This window comes from Gopherus evgoodei, chromosome 11, assembly GCF_007399415.2.
Source record: "Gopherus evgoodei ecotype Sinaloan lineage chromosome 11, rGopEvg1_v1.p, whole genome shotgun sequence".
In the NCBI taxonomy this organism is placed as follows: domain Eukaryota; kingdom Metazoa; phylum Chordata; order Testudines; family Testudinidae; genus Gopherus; species Gopherus evgoodei.
This window is the reverse complement of record NC_044332.1, coordinates 18,388,693-18,409,698: the sequence shown is the minus strand read 5'-3', so window position 1 is coordinate 18,409,698 and position 21,006 is coordinate 18,388,693. Positions and strand designations below refer to the sequence as shown.

At 43.1% G+C, this 21,006-nt stretch overlaps 1 protein-coding gene across 1 annotated transcript in view; it reads left to right on the top strand.

Moving 5' to 3' along the window:
* Nucleotides 1-21,006, top strand: part of NRP2 (neuropilin 2) — a 104,142-nt gene that overhangs the window by 27,047 nt on the left and 56,089 nt on the right. Inside the window, 4 exon segments of the mRNA XM_030580306.1 lie at nt 13,870-13,916; nt 13,919-13,971; nt 13,973-14,051; nt 20,110-20,340. Coding sequence (XP_030436166.1) covers nt 13,870-13,916; nt 13,919-13,971; nt 13,973-14,051; nt 20,110-20,340 — 410 coding nt within the window.

Genomic DNA, 21,006 nt, shown 5'->3' with positions numbered 1-21,006 from the left:
TAGCCATGCTGACATATCAGTTCGAGCACATTGTGTCAGACCCTCACTGTGCTGGTTAGTAGAAAAATAATTACAAATAGCAAAGAACTTAATTTTTTTTTTCTTTAAAGAGGGAAGCCCTGGGAGATGCATGGGATCCACACAGAGCATTGTTAGACTACTGCAATTCGGGGCTTTTATTTTTTAATAGTAAAAACAACTCAGAGATGAAGGTTGCCAGTATCTAATAAGCTTCTTGAGCCAAAGCCAGTTAATCCTGGGGAAACTATCAGAACAAGATCCTGTACCAAGGATGTCAGAGAGTGACCCCTCTTGCAAGTGGGACGGGATTACATGCCACAGTTGCCACTGAGGGTCAGTCCTACAGGAGGAACAGACGATCCCAAAATAAAAGCAAGGAAGAGACTGACTCTTTCTTGAGGACATTCAGAATTCTCCTTTGCTGACACAAGGAGCACAGGCACTGATAGTGAGAAACACCACCCGCAACAAACACAGACTGCAGTTCACAGACCCTCCTTAGTGCTCACACAGGACATTGAAGGAGGAACTTCCATGAGAACAAGAAGTGGCCAATGCGTCAGAAATTCAGTGGGATTCAGAGCAAGTAGTTATTGACAGACATCCAATGAGAGCTAAAATGTTAGGGGGATCAGGGCATCTGCCCTGACTTCTTTCCTAGGACCGTTGTTTGATTTGTGAATGCTAATATAATGTTTTATTTCCATTTTTATTAAAATAAGAGCGGAAGATATAACACTAGCCCCCAGGAGTTGGGATACTGGCCCTGACATTTGACAAAGGTGTTAATCTTTGGTAGTCTTGACCTGTGGCAGGTGGCTATCAGCAGGAAATAAATACTGGTCCCTTATCAGCATGCCTGTGTGTCACATGATTATTACAGGGGTAAGAACCCACTAGTATCCTGTGTTTGCTGTGTCTTGCTTAGAATTATTTTGCTCCATTTGATTTCTTAAGATTTTCTTTATGATCATTGTTTTGTCTGGTTTTCCTGCCATGCGCCTTCCAGTTTCAGGCAGTTGGTCAAGGAGTGAGACATCTTTCTGTCTCTTTAATTATGGCAGCGTGGGATACCCTGACCCTTTCAAGCCCCCTCCTTCTTCTCTCTTTTCATCTGGACTCTGGAGATGTGAGGGCTATAGTAATAGAGTGTCAGAGGAAGTAATTGATTCCTCATACACACAGAGAATTCTCTTGCCTTTAGTGTCAATGGAGCTGAACCAAAGCCTTGGAGGGTGAGAAAGGCGTGTAACGCTCCCTGGCTGAGTTGTCAGGGCAAAATACACACGCTGGGGGAGACTGAGTGAGAGAGTGAACCAAAGGATTGTTTTAATAGTAAAGGAAATAAATATCTTTGAACAAAGAAGTGTCAGGGCATTGTTTGTGGGGGGAGCAGAGAGATTTCAGTTGCCTGGACTGGTAGATTATAGTCACCCTACTTCCAAATCGTCCCTCAATAAGAGGAAATATATCGATCCACTTCACATTCCCACCCACTGTTCCTTCGGCTTTTCCCCAAGTTTGTTCCTCTCGGCCCTTGCTTGCATTAGACTGTTTTATCACTCATGCAGACGCTGTACTCACGTGGTATGTGACCCGGCAGTAAAAATGCTTATCTCTAGTCTGCACTAGTTCTTGGCCTGGTGTTAGTGTCTGTGGAGCATTAACTATTGGGAATAATGGGCAAGAACATTTCTAGTGCAGGCACAACCTTTGAGGAAGCTGCAGATTCGGCTACTCGGCTAAGGGTGGATTTCAACAGGCACAGGAGATGTACTTTCTACTGTAGGACTATTGAGAAGGGACATGCTTTCTCCCCACTGCAGGTCCTATCCTCATCCAGCCTCTTCTCCAGTGGTACAGATCCCTGGTGTTCTTGCCTGCTTTCTGGTGAATGGCCTGCATTTCTAACTGTGCAAAATTAACATTTGAAAATTGTACTCTAGCCAGGCCAAACTGCAGGATATTTACCAGACAAGTCAGGATGCTTTTAGCATCCGAGTCAGCCTGGCTTGATCTGTCCCTGCATTGCACTGTACCTAATTGGCTGGGATGTTCAGGTTTATATGCAAATTATCAAATACATGATGGTACTTTAGGGTATGGTGGAATAGAGTAAGTGGCTTTCCTAATGTATAGACGTTGTCAATTGCACAACCAGTCCATCCCCTAAGAAGGAGGGAGAAAGAGTAGATCTTCAGTTCAGCCTTACTGTAACAGGGTTGCCTTTAAACTGAGCAATGTCTTCATAATTCATCTGACAGAAAAGGAGCCAGAATGTAAACTAGAGGAGAGTGAAAAACTACTGAGCAAAAGAAGTCAGCTTAGCAGACCAGCCATTGGAAGACCTTCCCATATCATCATTAAGGGCAGGACTATTACAGGGAATGTGGGAAACAAACTGATAGGAGGATAGGGTGGGCTGATCATTTTGGGGTTCCTATAGATATACTTAGATATTGGCACAGAAAGTACGCTTGTTAAGTTTGCAGATGATACCAAACTGGGAGGGATTGCAACTGCTTTGGAGGACAGGGTCATAATTAAAAATGATCTGGACAAATTGGAGAAATGGTCTGAGGTAAACAGGATGAAGTTTAATAAAGACAAATGCAAAGTGCTCCACTTAGGAAGGAACAATCAGTTTCACACATACAGAATGGGAAGAGACTGTCTAGGAAGGAGTACGGCAGAAAGGGATCTAGGGGTTATAGTGGACCACAAGCTAAATATGAGTCAACAGTGTGATGCTGTTGCAAAAAAAACAAATGTGATTCTGGGATGCATTAACAGGTGTGTTGTGAGCAAGACACGAGAAGTCATTCTTCCACTCTACTCTGCGCTGGTCAGGCCTCAGCTGGAGTATTGTGTCCAGTTCTGGGCACCGCATTTCAAGAAAGTTGTGGAGAAATTGGAGAGGGTCCAGAGAAGAGCAACAAGAATGATTAAAAGTCTTGAGAACATGACCTATGAAGGAAGGCTGATAGAATTGGGTTTGTTTAGTCTGGAAAAGAGAAGACTAAGAGGGGACATGATAGCAGTTTTCAGGTATCTAAAAGGGTGTCATAAGGAGGAGGGAGAAAACTTGTTCACCTTAGCCTCTAAGGATAGAACAAGAAGCAATGGGCTTAAACTGCGGCAAGGGAGGTTTAGGTTGGACATTAGGAAAAAATTCTTAACTGTCAGGGTGGTTAAACACTGGAATAAACTGCCTTGGGAGGTTGTGGAATCTCCATCTCTGGAGACATTTAAGAGTAGGTTAGATAAATGTCTATCAGGGATGGTCTAGACAGTATTTGGTCCTGCCATGAGGGCAAGGGACTGGACTCGATGACCTCTCGAGGTCCCGTCCCGTCCTAGAATCTATGAATCTATGAATCTATGAATAGTTTTAGGTTAATGTGGCTGGTGCTATATTTATTCCAAGAGTGAAACAAGCAAAAGGCTGTGCAGTAAGCAACAAAGTGTGAATAGGTTCAAGGTAATACTATTCCATAGTTCCGAGGTGAGGAATCAGGTCCAGCTCTGTGGATGTGATATGACACCAACTTGGACTGTCACTGAGCTTCTGCCATGTACTTTTCTTCAGTGAACCTTCTGCTACTTATTATTATCTCTTATTTATTATATTTCTTCTGCTAGTGAGCAAGCGCCAGTGAGTGGTGACAGTAAAATGAAATAGAAAACAAAGTCCAATTTTCTCCACAAATGGATTGTAGCAGAAGCAGGGAGGTGCAAATGGAGTTTCTCAAATTTCTGTGTGACAGGATGGGCTGTGAGTTGTTTCAATTCTATTACAATATTAACAAAGTAGAACAGTGTGGAAGCTGGGGGCGATCCTTAAGTATTTAATCCACTTTATTCCTGTTTTCATTCTGATTTTCTTTTTGGGGGGAATACTAAAGACTTCTTGCAAAAAAAGAGCCCTGAAGCTAAAGATAGTAAGGCGAGGAATGTACAGAGATGGCTTTAGAGACAGAAATAAAATTAAACAGCCACGTGTAACTCCCGAATAACAGCCTGCAGAAACCCCTAACGTGCACATTAGCACATCTTATTTTCTTCTGTAATGAACAGTTTTCCAAATATGTCCCAGATGCAAGCTCTTCTCTCATCCAACACTCCTCTCAGCTGAGAACTGCCACAGGAATGCAGCCTGAAGAAGGGATGGTAACAAATGTGGGGGAAGTATTCAGAGTTCATTTTGGCAAGGGGCAGTGAATGGGAGGCCGAAACTAAATTCTCATCTGAGTCTAAACTTGCCAAAGAAGCAGTTTTAAAAATCTTTTGATTCTCCTTTCTGCAAGGTATATTTGGCTGGATTTCACGTAATGTACAGTAATTGCTGGAAGAATCTCTGCATCGACACTGCTATGATGGCAGTGGAAAAAACCAAAGATTATAAATAGATGTTATTTGGGGTTTCCATTTATTTATTTATTTTTTTGTCTTTGAGGCATTTTGGAAGCAGTCTTCCAATCTGTTTTGGGTTATTCTCTCTCTTTCTACTGCCTGAACTGGATGGCTAGTTTTTCTCTCTTCTCAGAAGTTCTGGTCATTTAGGTTAGGAAGAGTTGAGAAATAACCCAAAACAGAGTGAAAGAATTGTTTGTTCATAAAACCCCATAATACCGCATACACGCCACACAACTCTAGGCCTGATTCTTCTCTCACTTACACCCGTTTTAAACCACTGTAACTTCATTGACTCCAGTGAAGTCACTTCTGATTTGCACATTGGAAGAGGATCAGGCCCTTTGGGCTTTGCTACTCCACCGCCCTGCAATGGGAGCAAAGTGAGCATAAAACACTATCATTCTGAATTAGTAGCATTCTATGCCCATTTTGCACTACATAAATGAGTATACAAGCTTCAGACTAGAATCACACCCTTTATGTCTATACACCAATTTATAGATACAGATACTGATATACATCAGGCCTGGTTCTGCTCTCAGACCCATGTAAATTAGGAGTGACTGCACATAAACTGATGAATTACACCCATGTAAAACCAATGTAAGTCAAATCTATCTGCCATATTTATAATTAATCACTAGAGATAAAATCCTACTGGCAGCAAATATAAGTTCTTTGCTATGATGTCATCAGAAAGATTACTTTCATGCCTCTGACAGCATGATCCTAAAATATGCCATTTAAAAATCTCCTGCACCTTTTGCAACAGCTTGACTCATGTTATTTGTATACTGCTATTGTTTAAGTTTCTTTAAAAGTCACTGGGGACTTTTTTCACGCTTCCAAAATGCTCTATTTGATTTGAAGGCGGTTTATGGAAAAGCACAGTGTTGGGTGGTGACATCAGAGCAACTGACAGAGCTAACCAGCATGCAGTTGACATTAATTTTGCCTGCTGCAAAACATCAGTGTTAGACTGATTTGCTGGTTCACTTACCTCTTTCCCCACCTAATGCTGAGCTGTTCCATAACCATTTTTAATAAAACTGTTGATTCTCAACTGTGACATCATCACCATGAAATAGGATATTTTTAAAGCATGTTTAAAAACCACCCACAACTTTTGGAGGATTTTATAAAAGGGATATTGTGAAAGAGGCAATTAGATTGGCTGGCAGAAGTTCTGGCTAAGCAGTTTTCCAATATACCTGCACTACCTGGTAGTATATTAGCCCTTTCGAGCGAGAATTTGCAATATCATAGTGATTCACACACACACCCTTCCAATTTTTTCCTATTATGAGCAGTTACCGTAGGACATGCTGTGCTAAACAGGACAAAGGAGTGAGTGCAGGGCTGGGAAGCCCAAATCAACATTGACCATTCCCAAATTTGGGAGTGTTTGGATTTAATCTGAGTATCTATATGTTTGTCTTTCTGTTGGTCTGTCTATGTAGCCTAGACTAGTCTAATATAATATAATCTGTTTAATCAAGTCTGGATCCTATTCCTGGCTCCACTGCAAACTTCCTGTGTGACCTTGGGCAAGTCACCAATCCTCTCGACTTTCCTACCTCCCAGGGTCTTCTAAGGATACATTCATTAATATTTGCCAGGTGCTGAGATATTGCAGTCACGAGCACCATGGAAATGCTTGTACTATAAATAAAACTAATAATAAAATGTGGGAAAAGTTGAGATTATAACTGTGCAGCTAGTTCCCATCTCTAGATCACAAGCGTGGCTTCACAGGATAGACTGCAAATAGGGTCGATTTTATCTATCTCTCTCCTTTTTAAAAAGGCAAAAGTAAAAAATGTAGAGAAAATACTATCCAAGCTAAAGTTTTGCATGTGACTGTTGCAGCTGGGAAACTAGCTAATTTTCAGGCTTCTATGGTAGGCACAGGGGTTATGATGGGAAGTCGTAAAGGTTTTTCTCTGTCCTGTTTTAAGCTCTACTTTCCATTCCCAGGTTTCAGAGCGGTAGCCATGTTAGTCTGTATCAGCAAAAACAATGAGGAGTCCTTGTGGCACCTTAGAGACTAACAAATTTATCTGGGCATAAACTTTTGTGGGCTGAAACCCACTTCATCAGATGCATTGAGTGGAACATACAGTAGGTGGGTATAAATACACAGCATATGAAAAGATGGGAGTTGCCTTGCCAAGTGCAGGAGGGGGGTGTCAGTGCTAGTGAGCCAATTCAATTAAGGTGGAAATGGGCTATTGTCAATAGTTACAAGAAGGGGTGAATACCATGGGCGGAAAAATCACTTTTGTAGTGCTAATGAGGCCAATGTAATCAAGGTGGCCCATTTCAAACAGTTGACAAGAAGGACTGAGTATCGGCAGGAGGAAATTAGTTTTTGTAGTGACCCATCCACTCCCAGTCTTTATTCAGGCCTAATTTGACGATGTCCAGTTTGCAATTTAATTCCAGTTTGCAGTTTCTCGTTGGAGTCTGTTTCTGAAGTTTTTTTGTTTTTCCATTCCCAGTGACTACATCCCCTCCTCCTCTGGCTACCACTTGCTTACATGTCCCTGCAGTGTTATCTTATCATGTTTGGATGACGCTGGCCTCAGCAGCTAGGAGGATGTGGTTGACAGTAGGTTTGTTGATCTCTGATCATGCACTGAGCAACATGAATTTGGGCTCTGCACTTTTGGCTGTGTTGCTCAGCAGGGTAGCCTCAGGTGAGTCTGCTGGAGAGCCCAGAGGTATCTGGTTACATTCTTGCTAGGTGTATACTGATGTTTCTGGACTTTGTATCTTCCTGCGACCATGCAAGGGTGGAGGTATATGTTGGCTCAGATCAATTGTGAGGAGGAAGCATTGGTGTAGCTACATCCCAAGGAGCAGCATAGCTCTTTGCCTGTCTAGATGCCATTTTGGGGCCAAGCTGCATGAAAGAACTGAGGTGCAAACTGGGGCAGGACTTTGGTTAGTTTGTGATAGTCACACACTGATTCCACTTAGACTACGCCTGTGACTGAGGCAAGCTGGATTCACTCCAACATATGAACTGGTTGCCAGTGTAACCTTACAATACTACAATACTAATGTCTGCAACCCCAAACCTGGCCTTCTATGTTCTAAGGGCGAACACCAAAGCTGCTACAAACTGGAGAAAACACAGAGTGGCAAGATACTGAGTAATAGACAGGGCTGGCAGTAAGAAAAAAGAAAGAAGGAGGGTGAGTAGTAGAGATATTAAAAGGCCTTATACTGAATTATAAAAACTCTCTTAACACCGGTAAAGCAAGGTCACTTTCTGTTAAGAAAGAATCTTTAATAAATTGCAACTCCATTTGTAAGTGATAGATGTTTTCTGACTCACTTTGTTAAGCAATTTCAAGAAGAGTAGCTAAGCATGTATTCCCCTCTCTCTCTGCTCTCTCTCCCCATTGCTTACGTAGGCAGAAGCACTTCGACTTTTACTACCTGCGTCACAAAACACCCAATGATGTGTGTACAATGCTGAGGATAAACACAACCCTGTGTTTGAGACTGTTTCGAGCCCAGTAATTCCCCTTCCTCCTTAAGCTGCCGTTGCGAGTAGTTGTTCCATTGATGTAGACTGTGGTCTGCATCCGTAAAAAATCCCTTGACCACGTTTTCTTGTAATATGTGTTGACTGCTGGGCCAACCGTTTGCATCACTGTCTCGTTGGGGATTGGAATAGGAATTAGCTATGGTATTTGACAATAGTTTCCCCTGTACAGATATGACTTAGGAGTTCAGCTAACCAGTAAAATTGTGCCTTGTGTTGGGCTATGTTTAATTAACCAGTGGAATTATAGTATTGCATATGAATGAAAACCAGCTGTCTTGTGATTGGCTGAGATAGTTCAGATGCCATCATGCCATTATGTTGCCCCACCCAATAATGAGCTGTTCCATAACCATCTGGAAATGAAACTGTAACGGCAGAAAAAATCCAAAGGGTTCTTCTCCCCCCCCCCCACCCCCAAATACACTGGAAAAGGAACCAAGTTTGGAAATTGTGTTTAAACTCAACGTAAACAAAGTTCTAGCAAAACCAGATTTTAACATGGTTTGGCCAGTGACCCCACTGTAGCAGAACTACATTTAACAACGTACTTGAGCTTGGGCCAGTGTGTGGGCAGAACCTAAGTGTGAAAGAAAATGAGCAGTCTCCATTGCGGAAGTTAGCCTGGATTCTCAATTTAGTATGTGAATTCTTGGAATGAACATATTTGCTCTTTCACTTTTAAGGAATCAAGCATGAAGTCTAACTAGTAAAGAAAGCAAATGCTCTTATAGTGCATTCTGGTAGAAGTAATATCCCGGTGTGAATACTGTCCCACTTTGCAGATTTCTTTATAAGTACTGTAAAAACATAATGAGAATTTTGCCCCAGTAAGGTCTACGGGGTTTGGGCCAAGATTTTTAACAACAACAGCAGCAAAAATCCCTTATGTGTTTGTATTAATTCCACATTTGGCAAAAACGATCTCTTCACCTCCTGCAAACTTATTTAGTTGGTTGTAAGATTTGATTTATTAAGGATTAGTTTCATGAGGAGAAAACTCCTCTTTAGATGCTTGGATGAGGCCAAATGTTTTAATGTAGAGAGGAGCAATTATTCCCCAGTGAATAACTCATTAGATGTATTTAGCCTTTTTTTTCTATTTGCAAATTGTCTTTGAGCAGATTGCAAAATTCATGAGTTTTATTTGTTTTTTGAAATTATTCACTAATTCTTGGTCTACAGGATGTTATAGATCTTGTCACTTCATAATGTGTTGCTTGATTGCATAAGTCATGTATCTTTTCTTCTGGGTACTGATTGGTTGATTTATGTCACGGCGACAGCATGAACTCAAAATTCCTGTTGTGCTGTTGAGTTATATAAATGAGAGAACAGAAATGATGTGATTTGACTTACAGGGATGTAAACCAACTTATTCAGCACAAACGGCAAATTCTATAATCAAATGTACAACTTGAAATTCACTTTTGATGAATATTCAAGAATTCATGCTAGTTAACTCAGGAGCACACAGATATTCACTGAATGTGAAAGGGCTGCAGAGGTGGTTAGAAAAAAAAGTCTTTTGAATTGGAGTAGATGTTCACTAGAAAAAAATGCCTCCTCTGTTTGCTGCGCTGTGGTTGAAACAAGCAGAGAAACAAAACCCTACCAAAACAAAGCATTGCTCTACACATACAATTTTTCCCCTGAGGAGAGGATATGAGAGAGAACAAACCACATGTGACAAATGTTAATCATGTTGCTTAATGCACTAATGGAAGCTGCTTAGATATCCTGTGTGAGGCCAGATCCTCAGCTGGTGTAAATCAGTGTAGCTCCATACACCAGCTGAAGATCTAGTCCCATGCATGTTCTTCCTTTGGTAGATCACTCTTTTAAAGGAGGTTTTAAATGTGATTTGGTTTCTTTCACGCTGGCCAGCCAAATTATGTTTGTCACCAAATTATAGGCTGGTTAGTTACTGCTAACTCAGTACCTGGCCAAGTATAGATAGCACTTTAGCTTCAGGCATTTTCCAGTTGGAGTTCAGCCTGATTAACTCCCTGAAAGGAGTGAGCCCTGGCCTATCCGGACTGCCGTCCTTTCTGAGCAGCACATTTAGTTCTGGGGTTGTTGCTTAATGATGTATGTGTGTCTTGCAGAACAGGAATGAGTCACATGAGACTCCTTCTGTGTCCAAAAAGCTACTTCTTTCAACTCTCAGTTTCCAAATAGAGGATCTTGTGACAAAGTGGATAGTAGGAGGGCTGGCAGCGTGTAACATTTCTGCGTCCTCCTGTCTCCGGGGGAGAAGATGCATAGCATGTTGTTTTCACAGGTTGATGCTAAGCAAATAAAGAGAGAAAGAAAGATAGGTAGTTTTCTGTAAATAATGGTAGGCTGGTCAGAAACTAAACACAGAAAGGAAAGAGAAAGTGTGTAAAGACTGAATGATGTTCAAGTAAAAACTATTTATCTGCCACACAGAGATACCAGTGCTACCCTGCCACTAGACATGCGGCAAGAGGAACACGCCAAGGGATTCAGGGGGAGTTTTAGATTCAGATGAGAATTTCATAGTGGGCTTTTATCACAATGGGCCAAACTGAAACCAGAATTATTATTTATTTGTAGTGCCTAAGAGCCCTAGTTGTGGACCAGGACTCCATTGTGCCAGGCTGTGTACACACACTGAACAGAGAAACAGTCCCTGCCCCTAAAAGCTTACAGTTTAAGTGTAAGACAAGAAAAACAGGTGGATACAGACAGACAGGGGAATGCAAAGAAACAATAAGATTATATTGGTCAGCATAATAGACAGAATGGTCCTGGCACACTGGTAAGGCTCCAGCACCATTAAGCTTTGGATGATTTGAAATCTGGCTGTAGATCTGAATTCTCAAAACAGCAAGGAGTCCGGTGGATAGTAGACTAACTATCTGGATACAGTGGATACAGACTAACATGGCTACCCTCGATCTGAATTCTGTGACTTGGGCCCCTCTCTAATAGCCTTGAGGGTTTCATTTCTTTCTCTCTCTTTCTCTCTCTATTTTGCATGGTGTCTGCCCAAGTGCTGATCACAGCAAGGCTCTGTATTTGATTAATTAGACCTCGTTATCAACAGTCACATTTATGTCGCTTCTCTCAGCAATGTGTGCGCCTGATGATGATTATGTGCATTACAGAGTGCGGTTTCCAAACTTTGGCACCCACACTGAGTGCACAAATGCCTAATCTGGGTTTACAAATGTCTAGTTAGGCATGTCAAATGGAATTTGGGCATCTGTGTGCCAAACAGCACCAAAATACAGGCTGCAGGTGCTTAACTTAGGCATAAATTTGCCAGTAGTTCCCCAGTATTTGCATTTAGGGTTTCACTCAGTGCTTTAGGAGGAGCTGGTAGAGTAATGATAATAACACCTAGCCCTTATCTAGCACTTTTCATCCATCGTTCTCAAAGCGCTTTACAAAGATAAATATCATTATCCTGGATTTACAGATGGGGAAACTGAGGCACGGGGCAGACACATCACCTGACAGGCCAGAGGCAGAGCCAGGAATAGAACCTAAATCCTAGGGCAGAGGTGTCTGTTCACTAGGCCACACTGCCTCTATTTGTTATAATGTCACATTTGGTATGATATATATGTTGAACTAAACGGTTACACGGCCATGTTGTTTGAGCATTTACTGCTTGTCTAACTTTTGTACACCTACAGCCACATACTATTTGATGAGCAACATAGAAATCAACATAGAAATAAATATATATATATATATATATATTTCCTTCCAGTTACTTCAATCACAGGTTAATTAGAGCTTCTATTTAATTTGATCAAAACCTAAAGAAATAAATAATCCGTGGTAAAAATAACCCAAATTCCACCCTTTATTTCGATCAATTTAAAGAAGTAGCAGATTATTCAATCAGTATCCTTGGGATATTCTATTTAATTAATACAGGGAGGTAAACGTTCTGAATGAAATCAAAGAAGTGCACCAGAAAGTCCCTTCTAATAATAAAAGATGGCTAAAATGAAAAGATGTGTTGTTCAGCCATTGTTATCCATGTTGTTACAGATGGCTTTCGACTACTAAATTAAGGGGGTCAGATCCTAAACTGGTGTAAACTGACATAGATCTGTTGATGTCAGTTGAGGATCTGCTTCCGGATATGGACCCGAATTGCCCAAGTTCTGAAGGTGTTTGGATCTGGAGTTTTGTCTTTGGCCCATCTCTGCCTTCCATGGACTGAGCTGGTTGTGTGTGTGTGTGTGTGTGTGTGTGTGTGTGTGTGTGTGTGTGTGTGTGGTGTGTGGTGTGTGTTTTCACTAATCCTTAAATTGTTACATGAACTTCCTTTGAAGCCGATAGGGGATGTGTGTAAAGACTTCAGGGTTAGGCACAAGATACAATACCTCCACCCCTACTTGATGGTCATATGGATAATGTGATAACCCACTTAAGTCAACTGAAGTGAGAGGTATGGAAAACTGTGTATAGAGAGTGTTAGAAGGAAACTCTTACAAGTAGGCTAGAGGAATAAGCATGGGTCTGGGGGTTAAGAATGTTTATTCCTGCCTTTGCCGCTGCCCTCCTGTGTGCCCTGGGACAAGTCATCTAGGGAGGGATTGTCAAACCCCTTGGGACTTGTGCTCCTAAATCACTTAGGTGCATTTGAAAATCCCATCTTTACCTCTCTGGCAAGTGTGAATAGGGATAATGATAGTAACGTACCTACTGTGCAGTAGTGCTTGGAGAGTGAATGATCATTGGACAGAGAGCGATATCTGAGAGCTGAATATAAATAACAAATAATACAACTGACTAGAGAGAACAAGGGAAGGAATTGAGGGAAAGAAAACACATAAGCTAGTATGGGATGGGAGGTAGGTCTAGGAGCAAAGTGTCAGTAGAGGGAGGTGTTTGTTATATTAATATTGTTATTATTTGTATTGTGGGTAGCACCTAGAGGCCTCAGCTCCATTGTGCCAGGGGCTGTACAGACTATGACAAAGAGATGACCCAGGCTCCAACGTTAAGATGAAAGGCAACAGGTGGATACAGCAACTGCAGGGAGACAAGGAAGCAGTGAGGCCATTATGAACAGTGGAATAAGCAGTGATCACAGCAGACCAGCTGTCTAAGCCCACGTCTAGACTACCCCGCCGTATCGGCCGGTTAAAATCGATTGCTCGGGGATCGATATATCGCGTTCTAGTGTAGACGCGATATATCGATCCCCGAGCGCGCTTAACATCGATTCCGGAACTCCATCAACCCGAACGGAGTTCCGGAATCGGACACGAGAGCCGCAGACATCGATCCCGCGCCGTCTGGACGGGTGAGTAATTCGATCTTAGATATTCGACTTCAGCTACGTTATTCACGTAGCTGAAGTTGCGTATCTAAGATCGATTTTCCTCCCCTAGTCTGGACGAGGCCTAAGAAATGCCAAGTGTTTTGTAAGCATCATGGGACAGTGCGCCTTTTAAGAAGAGATGTAAAGGAGGATAGTGGCCTGGAAGATTTTATAGGGTGCTTCTCCTTTGCATAAGTGGTAGCATGGGAGACTGCATGATGACTGCTTGTCTGAAAATTTGGCAAATGGGCAATCAAAGGTGACAATTGGTGGGCAGAAGGGGAGGTGAGGAGTTTACATCTGTCTAGCGGATTAGAGATCCTAGTTAGGACAGGCGTAAGCCATAAAGGGCCAAAAGTTGAAGACAAGTAACTTGCGCCTACTGCAGTGGAAATGGAGAGATGCAAGCAAGGGGGTGATATGGGCAAAGCAAGCAGCCAGGCAGATCTTCTGTGAAGTAGGTAGGTACGTATAGGGTGAGAAGAAGGACGCATTGTGTTTGTGCTGTACATTCTGTAACACAACCCTGTTGTCATATGTCTCTTCTGTCTCCCTTGGACAGATATGACTTTATCGAGATACGGGACGGAGACAGTGAGTCGGCAGACCTGCTGGCAAACACTGTGGGAACATCGCTCCTCCGACCATCATCTCCTCAGGCTCCTCTCATCTACATTAAGTTCACCTCGGATTACGCACGGCAAGGCGCTGGCTTCTCTTTGCGCTATGAGATCTACAAGACAGGTCAGTGTCAAAGGCAGACTTTGGACTGGCAGACCTACAGCAACCTATCCCCAGCAGCTGACATGGGGATCATCACAGAGCAAATCCCATAAGCCACATTTTCAGTAGGATTTTTAGCACATGCTCAGTAGAAAGGGTATTCTTTTTGGCAAGTCTGTTTCAATCACATTCCAAGAAGGTAAAGATTTTAGTGGTGCGTTATAGTGCTTTTTGATTCGTATCTTGGCATGAAAAGCAGATTTCCTCATTAAATTCTCTTGCATTCCAGAACTACAACACTCTTAATCTTTTTTTCATGGCATGTAAGCGCTTGTTAAGTGAGGGCTAAGTGAAGATTGTCCCTCCTTTAGAACTGTGTAGAGCTCCTGTGGATATACAACTTAAGCACTGATCAATGACTCTGTTTTCTCTTTCTGGAAGGCAAGGGTTTTTGTAACGGGTGGACTTCTCATTTAAAGGGGCTGCTACCTGCAGTGTCAGCAAGGGAGTCAGACAGGCGGCTCTTGAGTTCAGTATAACAGGAAGAAACTATTCATAAATCCGTTTTATACAAAACTATTCTGGAAGAAAGTAAAAGCTACTCAAAAGGCCTTTTTATATCAGCTCTGTCTAAATATTTGTCAGAAACTGTATGCATGAGAACAAGTAGTCTCAAGGAAAATACGAAACATCTGTGTTTGTGTGTGTGAGAGAGAGAGAGAGAGAGAGGAGAGAGATTGAGGCATTGTACATACTTCAACTTATGTCGGTATAATTTATGTCGCTCAGGGGTGTGAATAATGTCTTCCCCTCCCGCTCCGCCCCCCTGTGCGATGTAAGTTACACTGACCTAAGCACCATTCTGGACAGCGCTATGTCGGCAGGAGAGCTGCTCCCACGGACATAGCTACCACCTCTCTCGGAGATGGTTTACGTCGATGGGAGAGCGCTCTCCCATAGGCATAAAGCATCTTCACTAGATGTGCTACAGCACTTCTAGTGTACAGTTACCCTGAGAGAGAGAGAGAGCGAGAGAGCTTGTGTGCACATGAGGGGAATAAGTATGTTTTGCACAAGGATCCCCGAAGCTATCTGTCATAGGACCAGGCCCTGTGCCCACATTCCATTGCTAGAGTACTGGAAGAAAACACACGACTGTCACATCATCAGCAGAATATGAAACAAATACATGAATATGCTGGAGAATCAAAAATAGGCGCAGCTTTGTTTGTTTCTTTTCCAGAATCGTAATACAACGCGCATAAGTATTTAGTGGTTTTGTGCACAGTTTATATGTTATTTAGAGACAGATGCTTGTAAATACACAGAGACATACTCACATACAGGCTTGGGTGCTGAGACTGGCTGACTGGGGATGGGAATATAAATGAAATAGGACTTCCTGACTTTAATTAGAAGGGGGGGTGGTGGATTAAAAAAATCTATCAGTGTATCTATTCCTGGGGTGACTCGTTAAATGGAGAATCGTGATGAAGGTGGGGCCATGTAAAGCCTCTGGCATATAGTTGAGCAGTTCTTTTCCCATCCAGTAGAGGGCAGTGTGGCACATACACACCAGCCTGTTCATGACATTATTGTCTCACTTAATGGTTGAACGTTGATTAATCCTGAATGGGTAGTTAACTCATCGGGACTGGCTGTTCATGGGATTTGCTGAGGGAATAGTGGACGCTGAGGCAGGGATCAGAGATGAGTCTTTGTGCAGGAGGGAAGATAATTGACTCAAACCAGGGCTGTTTTGCCTCTTCCTACCCATAACACCTTGGTCCTATCCCAGTCCCTCCTGTGTGCCTTGTCCCTGTTGCCTTTGCTGCCTGTCCCAGACCCTGACTTTATGTCATGAAGCAGGCCTGGGAGTAGTCCAGTATGCAGCAGTGGCCAGGATGAGGCTGAGCTGACACGAAACCAGGCAGTGACGCCGTGCTGAGGCCGGCTGGCAGGGAGGTACAATGGGCATGGAGTGAGAAGCACCCTGTCCACTGAGTACGAACCAGGAAGGGGCTAACGTCATGGGAAAAGACCATTGGAGGAAGAGGAAGTAAGGGCTGCATCAGAGAGAAGCAGAAGGAGTAGGAGGAAGGCAGGAGTGAGTTTTCTCATTTCCTGTCCCTCAGCTTGGATTCCCTAGACAAATATACTTCCCTTCATGTAGACGGCCTTAGGGCTGGGGCTTCATCAGTACAGGCCTCCTTGTTGGTACTGAGTGCTGTTAAAATGCTCATTGTCCTCTCTGAAGAGGGCTCTTAGCTTGAAACCGCATAGAGCAAAAAGTCAAAACATCAGCAGATTTCAGTTCCTGGAGGGTGAGGAGGCACTGAAGCCTGTTGTTCACCCAGAGAGATCAGTGTTCCCTGAACCGTCTTTAGTGGTAGGGAGGGTCTCTGGCCTCAGATCTGTGGGGTAAACAAAGGCCTGCCTTTTGTCTGTGGACAAATAGGTAGGAGCGTATGGATTCAGAGCTGAGGTTCAGTCAGAACTGGTGCTTATCCAGTGAAGGTTCCACTGTCTTTAAAGGGCATCCAATTAAGATACGCCATGTCAGTGACATACACACACACAAAATTAAGAGAGGGCACTCAGCATATAAACAGCTGCTTCCTAATATTAAGTCCCCTGGTTTTGTATTGGTCAGTTTGGCTGTGACACCCCCCAAAAGATGACATCCAGGTCACAATTTTCAAACATGCCTAATGAGTTTGAGTACCCAATTCAAGCAGTACAGCTTAAACAGAGCCTTGATTATTCAGAAATGCCGAGCACACCCGTCCTCTGATAATCAGGCCTCATTAAGAGGTCTCAAGTTTGGACCCCAGAATCATTGTGCTTTTCAAAAGTTTGGCCCCATGACCCCCTCATGACCTCCTCATACTAAGGAAATTCTGCTGCCCTGTACATCCCAGGTTAGTTCTTATTTCTTTTATTACCTGGTAGAGTTTTCAAAGCTCCTTTTTATTATTAAAAATGGAAGAATAATAAATAAGCGCACTTTGAAAACCATTCCAAAAAAAGAAAAATGACCCACTCCCCTTTATGCAGGAGTTCATGTATATAGCCATGATATTAATGCTTCCAGGAAAGATTGCTCCAAACCAACACCCTTTCCCCAAATGCCACTATATTTGGGAGAGATCAGATCTGAACTTATGGCCCCAGCCATCCCTGCCTCTGGGGCGTGACAGTCAGAGCAGTTGGACAGGCCTGTTTTTAAGGGTATGTTTACACTGCCCACGTTACAGCGTGGCAGTGCGGCCACACTGTGACATAGGCAGTGTAGTCATGCTTTATCACCGGGGGAGAGCTCTCCTGGTGATAAAAAATAACTATCCTGAACGAGGGGTGGTAGCTCTCACTGGGAGCGCAGCTCTTGGTATTAAAGCGTTGTCTATACCGGTAAAGCAGCAAAGAATCCTGTGGCATCTTATAGACTAACAGACATATCGGAGCATGAGCTTTCGTGGGTGAATACTCACTTCGTCGGATGCATGATGCTTTTCAGCACTAAAACTGTTGTCGCTCCCGGGTGTGTTTTTTCACACCCCTGACCCAGAAAGTTGCAGCTCTGTAAAGTGCCAGCGTAGACAAGCCCTGAGTGGTTTCCTTTTAGTTGTTTATGTGCTGAATTATTCTCTCAGCCTGGTGAGTGGGAGCATTTAGCACATATTGCTGAAGTAAACATGATTTCCATTTATTATTTGCAGATTACCTTAAAGCCAATCATTGTTTGCTGGTTACAGTCAAGCTATTGACAAAGATACTAACCGCTACAAGCGACCCAAATGAGGAAATCATTGCTATCTCACAGTATCACAGTTACATTGCTGTATAGTCCCTAGAGGACATTTCCTGACAGTCAACATCTGGTTTATTGAATATTTCTGTGCTTTCCTCCTTGGCTGGGAGTGTGTATTAGACTCTTCATAAATCTGGCTGCCTTTTTATTTGATCAGGAGTAAATACAGTCTTATTCTTGTTCATTGTGTTGTCTTGCGGTTTGTGCTTGGCCTCTTCTATTTCCCTCTGCATTATCACACCAAAGAAGCTGGCCGCTCTCCTATAGTCAGTTAAGAAGTTCCTCTCAGTGTTACTCCACCTAGGGGTACTACAGTACCAACGGTCCAGCTGTTGTCTCAAGTTGCTCTCCTAACTTGCGTAGGCTAGTGCAGATCTTAATAACAAGGCTTTGGTTGGTCCCAGAAAGACTTGCACCGACTGGGTGAGTGGGAGCAGTGAGTTTATAGAGGAGAAGCACAGCATCCTTATCAAGCAAAAGTCAAAGCCTTAGTGAATGTTAACCCTCTGTTACAGTCATGGGGATAGAGGCCACTGTAACACCCTCTTTGCCCCTCCGATGGCCCACAGGCTAGAGATTTCCATTGTCAATTGTCCAGCCTCTAAAGAGCAGTGGTTTTAAAGCAGCCATGGTATGAATAGGACACAACCTCCTCTTCTCCCCCTTCCTCTTCACCCCGAGGCACCTTGAGCAGGCTGTGATAGGAGGGAGGCCAGCGTCAAGGTCAGCAATAAATAAGTGGTAACATTGTCTGCCCCTGTTGGCAATCAGAAAGTCTTCCTCAAGAATAGAAATAACTAACATTTCTGGTGCAGAGAGCTGAATAAGAGAGAAAGAGCGCTCTGTTCCTCCTGTCAACAGAATCTCTCTCAACACACACGCACGTGCGCGCACACACACACACACCAGTCCTCCGACCGCTGAATCTTTCAGCAGCCACACTCTGGAGACATAGGCTGGGCCATACGCTCTATAGCTAGGGTCCTAGGCTTTGGGTGAAGTTGCAGATGAGGTTGCTCTGCTAATTGCCACTCCGATGGATAATAAATACATAATAGCGATAATGAATTGTTGCTCATTTACTTCACTAGCAATTGCCCATGTGAGGGTAGTTGGAAAGGCTTTAAAAGCAGTACTGAAGTAAGCCTCACAATAGCATTGTTTCTAGGTAAACATTAGTATCCCTATTTTGCTGATAGGGAAACTGAGGCACAGAAAGGTTACGTGACTCCCCAAGGCCTTGCTGAAAGTCTGTGCCACAGCTGGGAAAATAACCCAGATCTCATGACTCTCAAGAGGAAATTTCCTCAGATACTGCAGTGATAGGTGCTAGTGCTAAGTTCTAAGATAGATAAGCAGACAGACACAAAATCAGTAGGTCAGGGAGATCTCTTTTTAAAATTAGACAATTCTTCGGCCCTGCCAGATTCCATTCCTTTCCTTCCTCCCTAGGTCAGTCACTCTCCCTGATTGTGGTCCGTGATTCCCTCAGTTAGTTCCCCAAATATAGCTGTACAGAGCTAGGTCTTAGTCTGGCCATATGTGTTTTACCCCTTATGCCCATTCTCCCCCTGCCTTCCCACAATGTGCTGGGGGAACCGGTTATATTATGTACACTAGCCCAATTGCAGTCTGCTCGATCTGACCCCGAACATGGTGGGTCCAGATCCATTGTTAGTGATGGTGCGTCCCAAGAATGCTTGCATCTTGGAGTCTTCTTTTCACAGTGCCAGCTAAGAAGACCCCGTGCTCCAAGAACTCACCTATAGACTGTAGGAAGGGTGAAAAAGAACAGCAAACTCTTCCTCATGCCTGACCCACTACTGCCTGACCATGCTGTTGCCTCAGAGCATAACCTCTGTACTGCTGGCATGGTGACATTATAACACTGTGTTGCAACAGGTGTTATTGCGTTGCAGTGCAGCTTGGGCTCCCAAACCTTTTGGGCTTTCCTATTTCCTTACTACCATTTTCAGAGTATTTCCAGCGGGATTAGCTATAGATTCTGAGTGAGGTTTTCAAAGCAGTCTAGGCACACGTCTACGGTGAACATGAGATGTTCAGTCCAAAGCCCGTTGGAATTATTTAACAAGCTCACCCTCTGTCTTATGAAATGTACAAAGTTCTAGTGTCCCAAGAAGTTGCCAGCAAAAATCCTGACAACGCTCTGGATACAGAATGACTGTTGCCAAGCGCACAGAAGGCAAGAGTTGTCAGTGTCAGCCATGTTGTTGTTGTTTGTTATGTCTGCTTTTTCTACCCCTGCAGGCTCTGAAGACTGTTCTAGAAATTTCACCAGCTCCAACGGCACTATTGAGTCCCCAGGATTCCCTGATAAGTATCCCCACAACTTGGACTGCACTTTCACCATCATGGCCAAGCCAAGATGGAAATCATCCTTCAGTTTATGACCTTTTGACCTAGAGCATGACCCCTTGCAGGTCGGAGAGGGAGATTGCAAGTATGATTGGCTGGACATCTGGGATGGCATTTCTCAAGGTAAGCACTGGGGTGATGTATCACCAAGGCTTTCTCCATCTCTGGCTATTCTCCCGTGAACCAGCTGATAATGATGAGTCTGGAAAATTCCATAGAGGGAATGACTTGTCGGTGTTCTGCAGCAGTAACAAATGCAAAATATTGTTGGCCTTTTTCTCAGCTGTTAAATATGGTGATGATGCAAATCCTATCTGTCCCTAATACTGGGTTGTCCCCATGGAGTGTCAGCGTAGACTTCATATTACTGATGAACCTACACCTTTAATTTTTCTAATTGTATCACTGGATCATTGAGTTTAGAGATGAAAAAGATCTATTGATCACTGAGTCCATCTCCTGCAAGGACAGAATAATGCCTGTCCCATAGAGGATGTATCAGATGTGTTATATATTACATGCATTAGAGATGCAGGTAGATGGACACACAGATGTGCACAAGAAATTCGGAGAGGTGAACAAACTGATATTACACTTGATCTACCTCTGTTCTTGTAAAAATATAGTGATAGAAACTAATCAATCAAAAATGCCTTCATTTCATCCAGATTGGTTCTGCAGGGTTGATTATTACTCGCTATCCACTACCAATGTATTCTTGCCAAGTAGTGCTGACTTGTCAGGTTACATAAAGACTAAAGAGTCCAACCAAAAGGCTGGACCTATTTT